This window comes from Heptranchias perlo, chromosome 4 (assembly GCF_035084215.1).
Source record: "Heptranchias perlo isolate sHepPer1 chromosome 4, sHepPer1.hap1, whole genome shotgun sequence".
Classification (NCBI taxonomy): Eukaryota; Metazoa; Chordata; class Chondrichthyes; order Hexanchiformes; family Hexanchidae; genus Heptranchias; species Heptranchias perlo.
Window position 1 is genome coordinate 34,372,163 of NC_090328.1, and position 14,362 is coordinate 34,386,524.

The following is a 14,362-nucleotide window of genomic DNA, read 5'->3' on the forward strand; positions in this document are numbered from 1 at the left end:
ACTAGGCGACAAGGGTTATCCCCTCATGAAGTGGCTCATGACTCCAGTCCGGAACACATGCAGACGTGCACAGCAGGGTACAATGAGAGTTATGCTGCACACAGAACATCATAGAGCACACCATAGGCGTCCTCAAGCAACACTTCCGCTGCCTGGTCCGCTCTGGAGGAGGCCTGCAATACTTAGGTGAGTGGCTATTAAGATATGTCATTGAATGCTGCATGATGCACAACCTCGCCATTATGAGGGAACAGTCCTTGCCACTGCCTATCTGAGCAAAAGGCAGAGGAAGAGGAGGAAGAGGCGGAGGAGGAGGAAGAGGCGAAGGAAGAAATGGAGGAGGAGGAGGAGGATGTGCAGCAGGAAGTGGATGAAGAGGCAGGGAGGCTACAAGGTAGACAGGCTCTGTCTGCCAGGGCTCTGCGTGATCAGATTATTAATGAGCGATACCAGTAACCTCAACGACACCTCCCCATTCACCAACAGTCCCACACTCCTTACCTTTCCTATCTCACTTGACCATCAAATCGTCCTCCTTATGATTACACATTGCTTCCTCCCTCAGCTCATCGCAGAAATAAAAACCACCACCAAATGCAAATTCAAATCCACATTTACAAATGAACACATGAAATTATGCAAACAAAATGAGATTATTCATCCTTGTGCATTCCCTTAGTGCCTGTCGTTCTTGTGTCTTTACCTTTCCTAATGCCCCTACGAGAAGTACCCCCACTGGCCGAAGCATGGGTGGTAGAAGGCTGCTGACCTTCTAGTTGAGGAGCGTGCAGATGGCCGTGGAGGACGACCTAGAGCAGTTCTGGGCCGAGAGGGCCCAGCTTCAGACTGCACCATCTCAGCCTGGGCTGCAGCAGTCCGGCCTTGCTGGCTGACAGGTAACAGCAAGGGCATTGGCGGAGTGGTAGGGGTGGGAGCAGGAATGCTGTCATTCTGAGAGAGGACAACAGGTTCATCTTCCATGGCGCCACTGCCACTCTCCCGGGGCGATGCCTCAGCAATCCTGGTGACCTGCTGGAGAACAGATTGCTGGACTGCTGTGACGCCCTGCAAGCCCCTTTCAACAGTGGTACCCAGAGCCACGATAGCAGCAATCTGAGCTTCCATGGCATTAGTCTGAGCTCCAAATGCAGCAGTCAGACCTTTGATGGCAGATGTTTGTGCTGCAATGGAAGCTGTAACATTGGTCATCAGACGCTGTCTCATGGTAGGTTCCACAGGTGTGCTGATGGAGGTGACCACCCGTTCCATGTGGGAAAGAATGGGCTCCAAGCTCTGCGCAAAGCCCTGTGCCAAGTTGGAGCTAGACTCTTCCATGCTCCTTGACATTGTGCGCAGGCTTTCTGGCACGTTTTCCAATGCACCAAGCATTTGGTTGTGTACGCTCATCAGCCTTCTTCTGTAGCCTGGCCCATTGAGGTCATCATCTAACTCCTTTGCAGAAGAATTAATGTGCGACCTCGCCCTCCAGCAAGCTGGAACCTGCAGTATCTGTTCCCCCCACCCTAGTGATTGCGCCCTGTGTCACCACATGCCGATCCCTCCTCTATCCTAGCCTCGAAACTACACACAGTGTCAGTACCTGAGCTGGTGGCTGCAAGTGCAAGATCGAGTGACATTGTATCTTCATCATCACTGTCATCTTCCTCTGCCTCCTCTGACTGGGTATATTCCATTTCTTGGGTATCTGAAATGACAAAGGGTTGGGTATCTGAAATGACAAAGGGACATGAGTTGAGTTGTGAGGGGAGAGGAGAAAGTAAAACTTGCATGCTTATACCATCTGCAGCACGTGAGTTAGGGAAGATTATGGAATGAGGGAGAAATGGGAAGCGAGAAGGGGGATTCAGTATGCCGAGACCCTCATTATCGATACCTCCAGCACCGCCAGTGGCCTTGGCCTCAGCGATGGCCTATCCAGTGATGGCCGGCACCGTCTCCTCCCTGGGAGTTAGGACGTGTAGGTGCGCCCGTCCTCCTCCATTTCTTTCTTGCTGCCTGTTCTTATGCGCCACCTTCTCCTGCAAGAAAGCGGGAAGTTTGTAACTGAGTGTCCCGCAAGATGTTTGGGTGATGTGGCTGTCATGGTTGAATAGCTGCCAGTGTGTGTGACCTGTGAGTTGTGGGTGTGCGGCTTACAACAGTGGTAATGTGTGAGGGTGAGATGAAGCATCTGATTTGAAGAGTTGAGTACTGATTGAAAAAGTTTGTTGGTAGGTGGGTGATGGGTGTTGTAGTGTGTGGAGCAGTGGGTAGGATATGCCACTTGACAGTGGAACACTCTCACCTTGACCATTCGTGTCAAATCATTGAACTTCTTCCCGCACTCCATCCATGTTCTTGACTCTACGCTCCAGGCATTGACCTCGTCCGCTACTTTCTCCCACTACCTCTTGATCATATGTCTGGAGGGCCTCCCTGCGGATATAGGAAGCCCCTTCTTCTGTCCACCTCTTCCACCAAGGCCTCTAATGCATCCTCCGAGAACCTTGGTGCACGCTCTTCTGCAGTCGCAGCCATTCTTCCAACTATCAGAGCCTAGGAATCACTTCTCACTCCACTTCCTGCAGCCACAGTATACCTCCCCTATAAGAGGTGCAGGCTGCCTTTTAGTGCTAGTCACTCCCGATATTGGGGCCCCCTGCTGATGCGTGCAGCCTACCAACAGGGCAGGTAGCACTGGCTGCACGCAGCAATCATTTAAATCATCAAGCAGCACGAATGTTACGTGCTGCCTGCAACGAACGGGCACAGGTTAATCGTGTATCACGATCCCAGTGCCCGTTTTCGGGGGTTATCCAATATAATTTCACTTAGGTTTTCGCCCTCCTTTTGCTGTTGCTTTAACATGGGTCTGTATAGTGGATGAGCATCAAGCTTCAATTTGCTTATGACTTCAGTTGCCAAATCAGGGTAATCATTGGTCATATTATCTGTTGTGAGTCCACCCTATCACCAGTCAGACAGACCCAGTCCCAGAGTTTGTAGTTGACAAATCCTTCTTGTGACCGATAGCCTTGGCCTCATTGCTGGTAACAGAGACCAAGAGCCACTCCAACTTGACAGTAACCCTCTGTCTTGGTCAGCATCTTGCCCAAGACAACTAAGAGATGCTTTCTTGAATAAAGTAACCGGCCAATGGTCCGAGGTTTCCCAGCGACAATGAACAATGCAATTGGAAAGTAAAGGATGCACCAAGCTTTTCACAACTACTTGATCAATAGCTGTGCCACTCTGGACCCCCATGCCGATGAAACATAATTGGTGCACCTCAGCACCATGCCGCTTCTGAGGAATATACACAAATCCCATAAGCCAAAGTCTAGACTCCTTAAAGTGTATCTTTACTCAGAAGAGGTTAGGCAAGTACATCCTGGCTTACATTACAGTTAGGTCCTAGTCAATGCTCAGAGTCACACCCCAGACCCCATTTGTCCTTCAATTACTTGGTAACTATGCAACTTTAGGCAACGGTCAGTGACCATTCTACACATTTCCTATATGTGAACAACATGAGGCTATTCCTAAGAAAAGTCAGGTCTTAGGATTCTAATCACTTAAGAAGCTGGCAAAAGAGAGGTCAGATGTTTGAAGGGAATCCTTATGCTTTTGTGATGGAGTGATTAGTGTGGCAAGTCGAGGGTGTTGGCCGATACATTCTCTAATCAAATCAAAATTGGATTTGAGTATCATGGTGATTAGCATATCACAGCTTCTCTGTGCAGGCCCTTCTATCTCACTAAAGGTGGATGTTCATCATATACTTGATGTGGAAACACAGACTTTGGACAAAGGATGCCAGAAGACATTACCTTCAGATGGGTACGAGAACACATGGTCATATATCCGAGGTTTGGTGCCCACCAGGATTGGGTTACAGAAAGATAAGCAGTTGCTTCTGAAGGATCACACCTTCCACCGTTGCCAAGACCCTCTTACACGCTTTCATTACCTGCAGCCTGGACACAACTCCTCCCTAAGTTCCACCCTACATAAATCTCCAACTAATCCACAACTGCCACCGGTCCGACTCTCCCATAATTGCTGATCTCAATTGGCTTCCTGTCACCCTGTGCATTCAATTCAAAATTCTTGTCATTGTTTATAAATACCTTCAAAAACTCTTCTGTACTACATGGTTTGGGCCTCCAACTCTTATCTTTTACATAACCCCTCCTCAATACTCCAATTCTCTCTCAAAATCATTTTTTATTCGTTCATGGGATGTGGGCAATTGCATTTACTGCTCATCCCTAATCGCCCTTGAGAAGGTGGTGATGAGCCGCCTTCTTGATCCGCTGCAGTCCATGTGGTGAAGGTTCTCGCACAGTGCTGTTAGGAAGGGAGTTCCAGGATTTTGACCCAGCAACGAAAAAGGAGCAGCAATATATTTCCAAGTCGGGATGGTGTGTGACTTGGAGGGGAACGTGCAGGTGGTGTTGTTTCCATGTGCCTGCTGCCCTTGTCCTTCTAGGTGGTAGATGTCGCGGGCTTGGGAGGTGCTGTGGAAGAAGCCTTGGCAAGTTGCTGCAGTGCATCCTGTGGATGGTACACACTGCAGCCACGGTGCGCTGGTGGTGAAAGGAGTGAATGTTTAAGGTGGTGGATGGGGTGCCAATCAAGCGGGCTGCTTTGTCCTGGATGGTGTCGAGCTTCTTGAGTGTTGTTGGAGCTGCACTCATCCGGGCAAGTGGAAAGTATTCCATCGCACTCCTGACTTGTGCCTTGTAGATGGTGGAAAGGCTTTGGGGAATCAGGAGGTGAGTCACTCGCTGCAGAATACCCAGCCTCTGACCTGTTCTTGTAGCCACAGTATTTATGTGGCTGGTCCAGTTAAGTTTCTGGTCAATGGTGACCCCCAGGATGTTGATGGTGGGGGATTTGGTGATGGTAATGCCGTTGAATAAAGGTTCTAAATTGGGGGAAGGCCGATTTTAATAGGATAAGGCAGGATCTGGCCAAAATGGACTGGGATCAGCTGCTTGTAGGAAAATCCGCATCGGAGCAATGGGAGTCATTCAGAAGGGAGATTGAGACCATACAATGGCAACATGTTCCCGTAAAGGTCAAGGGTGGTTCCAAGAACTCCAGGGAACCTTGGATGTCAGGGGATATACGAGAATGGATTAGGAAAAAAAGGAGGGCTTTTGGCAGATACAAAAGGCTAAGGACGGAGGAAGCCCTAGAGGAGTACAAAAAGTGCAGGGGCATACTTAAAAAGGAAATTAGGAGATCAAGGAGGGGCCATGAAAAAACACTGGCGAGCAAAATAAAGGAAAATCCTAAGATGTTTTATAAGTATATTAAGGGTAAGAGGATAACTAGGGAAAAAAATAGGGCCCATTAGGGACAAAAATGGCAATCTGTGTGTGGAGCCGGAAGATGTAGGAGGGGTTCTAAATGAATTTTTTGCATCTGTTTTCACTATGGAGAAGGACGATGTAGACAGAGAAATACGACAGGGGGACTGTGATATACTCGAACATATTAACATCGAGCGGGAGGAGGTATTGGCGGTTTTAGCAGGCCTAAAAATGGATAAATCCCCAGGCCCGGACGAAATGTATCCCAGGCTACTGTGTGAGGCAAAGGAGGAGATTGCGGGGGCTCTAACACATATATTCAGAACCTCTCTGGCCACAGGGGATGTGCCAGAGGACTGGAGAACCGCTAATGTAGTACCATTATTCAAGAAGGGGAGTAGGGAAAAACCGGGGAACTACAGGCCAGTGAGCCTAACATCAGTGGTAGGAAAATTATTGGAAAAAATTCTGAAGGACAAAATTAGTCTCCACTTGGAGAAGCAAGGATTAATCAGGGATAGTCAACATGGCTTTGTCAAGGGAAGATCATGTCTGACTAATTTGATTGAATTTTTTGAGGGGGTGACTAGGCGTGTGGATGAGGGTAACGCAGTGGATGTGGTACACATGGATTTCAGTAAGGCCTTCGATAAAGTCCCGCACAGGAGACTGGTCAAGAAGGTACGAGCCCATGGAGTCCAGGGTGCCTTGGCACTTTGGATACAAAACTGGCTTAGTGGCAGAAGGCAGAGGGTGATGGTCGAAGGTTGTTTTTGTGACTGGAAGCCTGTGGCCAGTGGGGTACCACAGGGATCTGTGCTGGGGCCCTTGCTGTTTGTGGTCTACATTAACGACTTGGATATGAATGTAAAAGGTATGATCAGTAAGTTCGCTGATGACACAAAAATTGGTAGGGTGGTAAATAGCGAGGAGGATAGCCTCAGTCTGCAGGACGATATAGATGGGTTGGTCAGATGGGCGGAACAGTGGCAAATGGAATTTAACCCGGAAAAGTGCGAGGTGATGCACTTTGGAGGGACTAACAAGGCAAGGGAATACACAATGAATGGGAAGACCCTAGGCAAGACAGAGGGTCAGAGGGATCTTGGTGTGCAAGTTCACAGATCCCTGAAGGCGGCGGAACAGGTAGATAAGGTGGTAAAGAAGGCATATGGGATACTTGCCTTTATTAGCCGAGGCATAGAATATAAGAGCAAGGAGGTTATGATGGAGCTGTATAAAACACTGGTTAGGCCACAGCTGGAGTACTGTGTGCAGTTCTGGTCGCCGCACTACAGGAAGGATGTGATCGCTTTGGAGAGGGTGCAGAGGAGATTCACCAGGATGTTACCAGGGCTGGAGCGCTTCAGCTATGAAGAGAGACTGGGAAGATTGGGTTTGTTTTCCTTGGAGCAGAGGAGGCTGAGGGGGGACATGATTGAGGTGTACAAAATTATGAGGGGCATAGATAGGATGGATACTAAGGAGCTTTTTCCCTTCGTTGAGGGTTCTATAACAAGGGGGCATAGATTCAAGGTAAAAGGCGGGAGGTTTAGAGGGGATTTGAGAAAGAACTTTTTCACCCAGAGGGTGGTTGGAGTCTGGAACTCACTGCCTGAAAGGGTTGTGGAGGCAGGAACCCTCACAACATTCAAGAAGCATTTGGATGAGCACTTGAAATGCCATAGCATACAAGGCTACGGACCAAATGTTGGAATATGGGATTAGATTAGACTGGGCTTGATGGCCGGCGCGGACACGATGGGCTGAAGGGCCTCTATCCGTGCTGTATAACTCTATGACTCTATGACTCTATGAATGTCAAGGGGAGGTGGTTGGACTCTCTCTTGTTGGAGATGGTCATTGCCTGGCACTTGTCTGGCACGAATGTTACTTGCCAGTTATGAGCCCAAGCCTGGATGTTGTCCAGGTCTTGATGCATGCGGGCTCGGACTGCTTCATTATCTGAGGGGTTGTGAATGGAACTGAACACTGTGCAATCATCAGCGAACATTGCCATTCCTGAACTTATGATGGAGGGAAGGTCATTGATGAAGCAGCTGAAGATGGTCGGGCTCCTTGGCAAATGTAACCCCACTGTTTAAAAAAGGAGGGAGAGAAGTAACAGGGAATTACAGACCAGTTAGCCTAACATCAGTAGTGGGGAAAATACTAGTCTATTATAAAAGATGTGATAACCGAATTCTTGTAGGGCATTAACAGGATTGGACAAAGTCAGCATGGTTTTATGAAAGGGAAATCCTGCTTAACAAATCTACTGGAGTTTTTTGAGGATGTAACTAGTAGAATAGATAGGGGAGAACCAGTGGATGTGGTGTACTTGGATTTTCAGAAGGCTTTTAATAAGGTCCCACACAAGAGGTTAGTGTGCAAAATGAAAGCACATTGGATTAGGGGGAATATACTGGCATGGATTGAGAATTGGTTGACAGACAGGAAACAGAAAGTAGGAATAAACGGGTCTTTTTCCAGGTGGCAGGCAGTGATTAGTGGGGTACCACAGGGATCAGTGCTTGGGCCCCAGCTATTCACAATATATATCAATGATTTGGATGAGGGAACTAAATGTAACATTTCTAAGATTGCAGACGACACAAAGCTGGGGTGGAATGTGAGCTGCGAGGAGGATGCAAAGAGACCCTAATGTGATTTAGACTAGTTGGATGAGTGGGCAAGAACATGGTAGATGCAGTATAACGTGGATAAATGTAAGGTTATCCATTTTGGTTGTAAAAACAGAAAGGCAGATTATTATCTGAATGGTGATAGATTGGGAAAAGGGGAGATGCAACGAGACCTGGGTGTCCTTGTACACCAGTCGCTGAAAGCGAGCATTCAGGTGCAGCAAGCAGTTAGGAAGGTGAATGGTATGATGACCTTCATTGCAAGAGGATTTGAGTACAGGAGCAGGGATGTCTTACTGCAGTTATACAGGGCTTTGGTGAGACCACATCTGGAGTATTGTGTGCAGTTTTGGTCGCCTTATCTGACTATGTCCTTGCCATGGAAGGAGTGCGACAAAGGTTTACCAGACTGATTCCTGGAATGGCAGGACTGACGTATGAGGAGAGATTGGTCGATTAGGCCTATATTCACTCGAGTTTAGAAGAATGAGAGGTGATCTCATCGAAACATATAAAATTCTAACAGGGCTAGACAGACTCGATCCAAGGAGGATATTCCCGATGGTTGGGGAGTCCAGAACCAGGGGTCACAGGCTCAGGATATGGTGTATGCCATTTAGAACCGAGATGAGGAGAAATTTCTTCACTCAGAGGGTGGTGAACCTGTGGAATTCTCTACCACAGAAGGCAGTGGAGGCCAATTCATTAGATGTATTCGAGAAGGAGATAGATATATTCCTTAATGCTAAAGGGATCAAGGTATATGGGGAAAAAGCAGGAACAGGGTACTGAGTTAGACGATCAGCCATGATAATTTTGAATGGCGGAGCAGGCACGAAGGGCCGAGTGGCCTACTCTTGCTCCTATTTTCTATGTTTCTATGTGCCACACTCAGTCAAATGCTCCCTTGATGTCAAGGCAGTCACTCTCACCTCAACTCTGGAATTCAGCTCTTTTGTCCATGTTTGGACCAAGGCTGTAATGAGGTCTGGAGCCGAGTGGTCCTGGCGGAACCCAAACTGAGCATCGGTGAGCAGGTTATTGGTGAGTAAGTGCCACTTGATAGCACTGTCGACGACACCTTCCATCACTTTGCTGATGATTGAGAGTAGATTGATGGGGCGGTAATTGTCTGGATTGGATTTGTCCTGCTTTTTGTGGACAGGACATACCCGGGCAATTTTCCACATTGTCAAGTAGATGCCAGTGTTGTACCTGTACCGGAACAGTTTGGCTAGAGGTGTGGCTAGTTCTGGAGCACAAGTCTTCAGCACTACAGCTGGGATGTTGTCGGGGCCCATAGCCTTTGTTGTATCCATTGCATTCATGTTGGCCGATACATTTTCTAATCAAATCAAAATTGGATTTGAGTGTCATATCACAGCTTCTCTGTGCAGGCCCTTCTATCTCACTAAAGGTGGATGTTCATCATATACTTGATGTGGAAACGCAGACTTTGGACAAAGGATGCCAGAAGACATTACCTTCAGATGGGTACGAGAACACATGGTCATATATCCGAGGTTTGGTGCCCACCAGGATTGGGTTACAGAAAGATAAGCAGATGCTTCGGAAAGATCACACCTTCCACCGTTGCCAAAACCGTTTTACACGCTTTCATTACCTGCAACCTGGACTCAACTCCTCCCTCAGCTCCACCCTACATAAATCTCCAACTAATCCACAACTGCCACCGGTCCGACTCTCCCATAATTGCTGACCCCACAGCTCACTGTGGGAGAACCTTCACCACATGGACTGCTGCAGTTCAAGGCGGCGGCTCACTACCGCCTTCTCAAGGGCAATTAGGGATCGGCAATAGATGCTGGCCACGCCAGCGACGCCCACATCCCATAAACGAATAAAAAAAAATTCAGCATTTCTTTATATCACGTGGAGTGAATCGAATTGGCTGAAGACTAGCTTCTGTGATAGTGGGGATATCGGGAGGAGGCAGAGATGGATCATCCACTCGGCACTTCTGGCTGAAGATGGTTGCAAACGCTTCAGCCTTGTCTTTTGCACTCACGTGCTGGACTCTGCCTTCATTGAGGATGGGGATGTTTACAGAGCCTCCTCCTCCCATCATTTGTTTAATTGTCTACCACCATTCATGACTGGTTGTGGCAGGACTGCAGAGCTTTAATCTGATCCGTTGGTTGTGGAATCGCTTAGCTCTGTCTATAGCATTTTGCTTCCGCTGTTTAGCATGCATGCAGTCCTGTGTTGCAGCTTCACCAGGTTGGCACCTCATTTTTAGGTACACCTGGTGCTGCTCCTGGCATGCTCTTCCACACTCCTCATTGAACCAGGGTTGATCCCCTGGCTTGTTGGTAATGGTAGAGCGAGGAATATGCCAGGCCATGAGGTTACAGATTGTGCTGGAATACAATTCTGCTGCTGCTGATGGCCCACTGCGCCTCATGGATGCCCAGTTTTGAGCTGCTACATGTGTTCTGAATCTATCCCATTTAGCACTATGATAGTGCCACACAACATGTTGGATGATGTCCTCAATGCGAAGATGGGACGTCGTCTCCACGAGGACTGTGCGGTGGTCACTCCTACCAATACGGTCATGGACAGATGCATCTGCAACAGGTAGATTGGTGAGGACGAGGTCAAGTAGGTTTTTCCCTCGTGTTGGTTCGCTCACCACCTGCCGCAGGCCCAGTCTAGCAGCTATGTCCTTCAGGACTCGGCCAGCTCGGTCAGTAGTGGTGCTACCGAGCCACTCTTGGTGATGGACATTGAAGTCCCCCACCCAGAGTACAATCTGTGCCCTTGCTACCCTCAGTGCTTCCTCCAAGTAGTGCCCCTAAATCCCTTTGCGTTGCTTCTGCTCTCCTCCTTTAAAAGCCCCCCTAAAACCTTTCTTTCTGACCATAGAAAAGATACAGCACAGAAGGGGCCATTCGGCCCATTGTGTCCGCGCCGGCTTGCAGAACAACCAGGTGCCCATTCTAATCCCACCTTCCAGCACCCGGTCTGTAGTTTACAGCACTTTAGGTGCAGGTCCAGGTACATTTTAAAAAGAGTTGAGGGTCCCTGCCTCTACCACCAATTCGGGCAGTGAATTCCATACATCCACCACCCACTGGGTAAAAAAGTTTTTCCTCATGTCCCCTCTAATCCTTCCGCCAATCAGCTTAAATCTATGTCCTCTAGTTCTTGAACTCTCTGCTAGGGGAAACAGGTATTTCCTGTCAACTCTATCTGGGCCCCTCATAATTTTGTACACCTCAATCAAGTCTCCCCTCAGCCTCCACTGCTCTAAGGAAAACAACCCCAGCCTATCTCATATCTCCTCGTAGCTGCAATTTTCAAGCCCTGGCAACATTCTTGTAAATCTTCTCTGCACTCCCTCCAGAGCAATTACATCCTTCCTGTAATGTGGTGACCAGAACTGCGCACAATACTCCAGCTGTGGCCTTACCAGCGTTTCATACAGTTCCATCAGTACATCCCTGCTTTTGTATTCTATACCTCGGCTAATAATGGAGAGCATTCCGTATGCCTTCTTCACAACCTTATCTACCTGTACTGTCACCTTCAGGGACCTGTGCACATGCACTCCAAGGTCTCTCACTTCCTCTACCCTTCTCAATATATTCCCGTTTACTGTATATTCCCTTTTACTGTTTGCCCTCCCGAAGTGCATTACCTCACACTTCTCCGGATTGAACTCCATTTGCCAGTATTCCACCCACTCCAACCCGCTGATATCTTCTTGGAGTCTACAGCTATCCTCTTCACTATCGACTACACGGCCAATTTTTGCGTCGTCTGAAAAATTGTCAATCATGCCCCCTACATTCAAGTCCAAATCATTAATATATACCACAAACAGCAAGGGACCCAACAAACCACTGGAAACAGATTTCCATTCGCAAAGACATCCATCGACTTTTACCCTTTGTTTCCTGTTACTGAGCCAATTTTGGATCCAATTTGCCACATTTCCCTGTATCCCATGGGCTTTTACCTTTCTGACCAGTCTGCCATGTGGGACCTTGTCAAATACCTTACTAAAATCCATGCAGACAACATCCACTGCACTACCCTTATCAATCCTCCTTGTCACTTCCTCAAAGAATTCAATCAGATTTGTAAGGCATGACCTTCCCTGAACAAATCCGTGCTGATTATCCCTGATTAAACCATGCCTTTCCAAGTGACAGTTTGTCCTATCTCTCAGTATTGATTCTAATAGTTTGCCCACCACCGAGGTAAGACTTACTGGCCTATAATTGTTCGGCCTTTCCCTCGTACTCTTTTTAAACAATGGTACTACGTTTGCAGTCTTCCAGTCCTCTGGTACCTCCCCTGTATCTAGTGTGGATTGGAAAATGATCCTCAGAGCATCCGTTATTTCCTCCCTGGCTTCCTTCAATAGCCTAGGAAACAATCCGTCCAGTCCTGGTGACTTATCAAATTTCAAGGATTCCAGTCCCTCTAGTACTTCTCTCGTTATGTTTATCTCATCCAATATTTCACACCTCTCCTCTTTAACTACTACGTGCAGATCATCCCTTTCCTTTGTAAACGGAGATAAAATATTCATTTAAAACCCTACCCACATCCTCTGCTTCTACACACAAGTTACCCTTATCGTCCCAGATAGATCCCAGCTTTTCCTTAGCAATCCTCTTGTCAATGCTTTGTCATCTCTCCTAACTCTTCCACCACTGTTTGGCATCCATTTCTGTTCTGTAAAATATCTTAGGACATTTACTAAATTAAAGGTGCAATAGACATGCAAACCGTTATGTAATAATAGATATTTCTTTAAGCAATTACACAAGCATTAAAAAATAGAAAAACATTACAACCTTGAATCAGTGATAAACCATTGGAGTGTTTATTTAATGGTTACACACTATTTTAAAAATACAGGTTGATAAATGCATATTGCCACAAAGTTTTATTAACAGTTAAAAAAATTCTTAATTTCAGTATTCATATTGGTATACGTAAACAGAGCAGGTAGCTACAAAAAGTAATTTAAATGCTTTTTACATTCAGAGGTTTCACTTTAAAACATTCCGGAAGTTTATCTAAGAGTACATTGAAAATTCAGCAAAACTTCCATGTCATGGGAATGTTAAAAAACATGAGATATGAATTTTTGTTTTATTATAGGATCAAAATATTGCATTTGTCCAACAGTAAAAAAAAAATTCATGTCCAAGTTTCAGCTGTATTTGCTTGCAGTTACTTACCCTGGAGATGGTACATATAGTAGGTAGGCTGTATCAAGAAAAAATACCTGTGCTGATGAATCAGTGCCCCTCCTGTTTGTGTGGCAAAAACCAAATACATCATCCCTGATTAGTTATCAAGTATTAAAAAAAAACAATTAAAATATTTGATGAATGTTAAAGGGAGATTAGGAGCTCAATCTTCCAATTTAACATAAAAAGCATTTTTACATATGTGAACATCTACATTATCTTGAACTTTAAAAAATATATACTATACCATTATTATGCTTCATCTTTCATTGACTCGTATCAACAGATTGTTGTCTGTATAGGTTGTGTTTATCTGATGCATCATTGGTAACAGTCTATGGTACATAATGTCAGTTTTTCCAATTTCAATATTTGTAGGATCAGATTTTTAAAAATACTATTCATAGGACTGAATAGCATCACAAGCTATGTGAGGGAATAAGTTCAAAATAATTTGGGCAAATCCCTCATAATTTGAGAAACAATCATTGTACATGACAAAATGAACAATATACATCTACATATAACTTGTTCTATTTAAACTGATGTACAGACCCTTAGCAAAACTAAGTAACAATATCCATTACTATTTCAAGTACCTTAAAACCCAAGGCCCTTGTATGCAAAAGTAGATCTTTTGTTCCTATTTACAAATGTAGAATACATTAAAAATGTCTTCTGTCCAACACAATACAAATTACAGCAAAAGCTTATCAAATTCCAATTATGTTTAAAAATGATCACACCATGCCTCAATGAGAGGCAAAAAAATTTAAAACTTTGTTTTTTGTCAGGATACTGTATAGGAAAGCATCTGAAACCATGCAATTATGTTTTTGGCCCATAAAAACTCCTGGCATTACATTTCATGTGATACAATAAGTGTCCACTCTGCTCCTCTTTAATTTTCTGTGAAAATATGACAGCAGCTGCAGGTTTTGGCATTCAGGATCTCTGGCCATCGTAGTTGCTGACCATCTGCTTGATGTGAGACAATTTCATCTTAAGCTGCTTGCACTGCTTCTTCTTCTCTTGATAATTAGCAGACTAAAAATAGGAAAGAAAATTCAGAGTCTGTGAAAATGTAGTGTGATTTAATGGAAGATGACCAATAGCCACCAAAAATTCCCATGAAAAAGATACCAGAGACCATTCGAGTAAT

General features: G+C 45.8%; 1 protein-coding gene across 1 annotated transcript in view; it reads right to left on the reverse strand.

The window, feature by feature from the left end:
• Positions 1 to 12,831: 12,831 nt before the first annotated feature.
• Positions 12,832 to 14,362, reverse strand: part of oclnb (occludin b) — a 32,508-nt gene continuing 30,977 nt past the window's right edge. Inside the window, exon 9 of the mRNA XM_067982764.1 lies at positions 12,832 to 14,247. Coding sequence (XP_067838865.1) covers positions 14,146 to 14,247 — 102 coding nt within the window. The 3' untranslated portion in view covers positions 12,832 to 14,145. The remainder of the gene's footprint in view (positions 14,248 to 14,362) is intronic.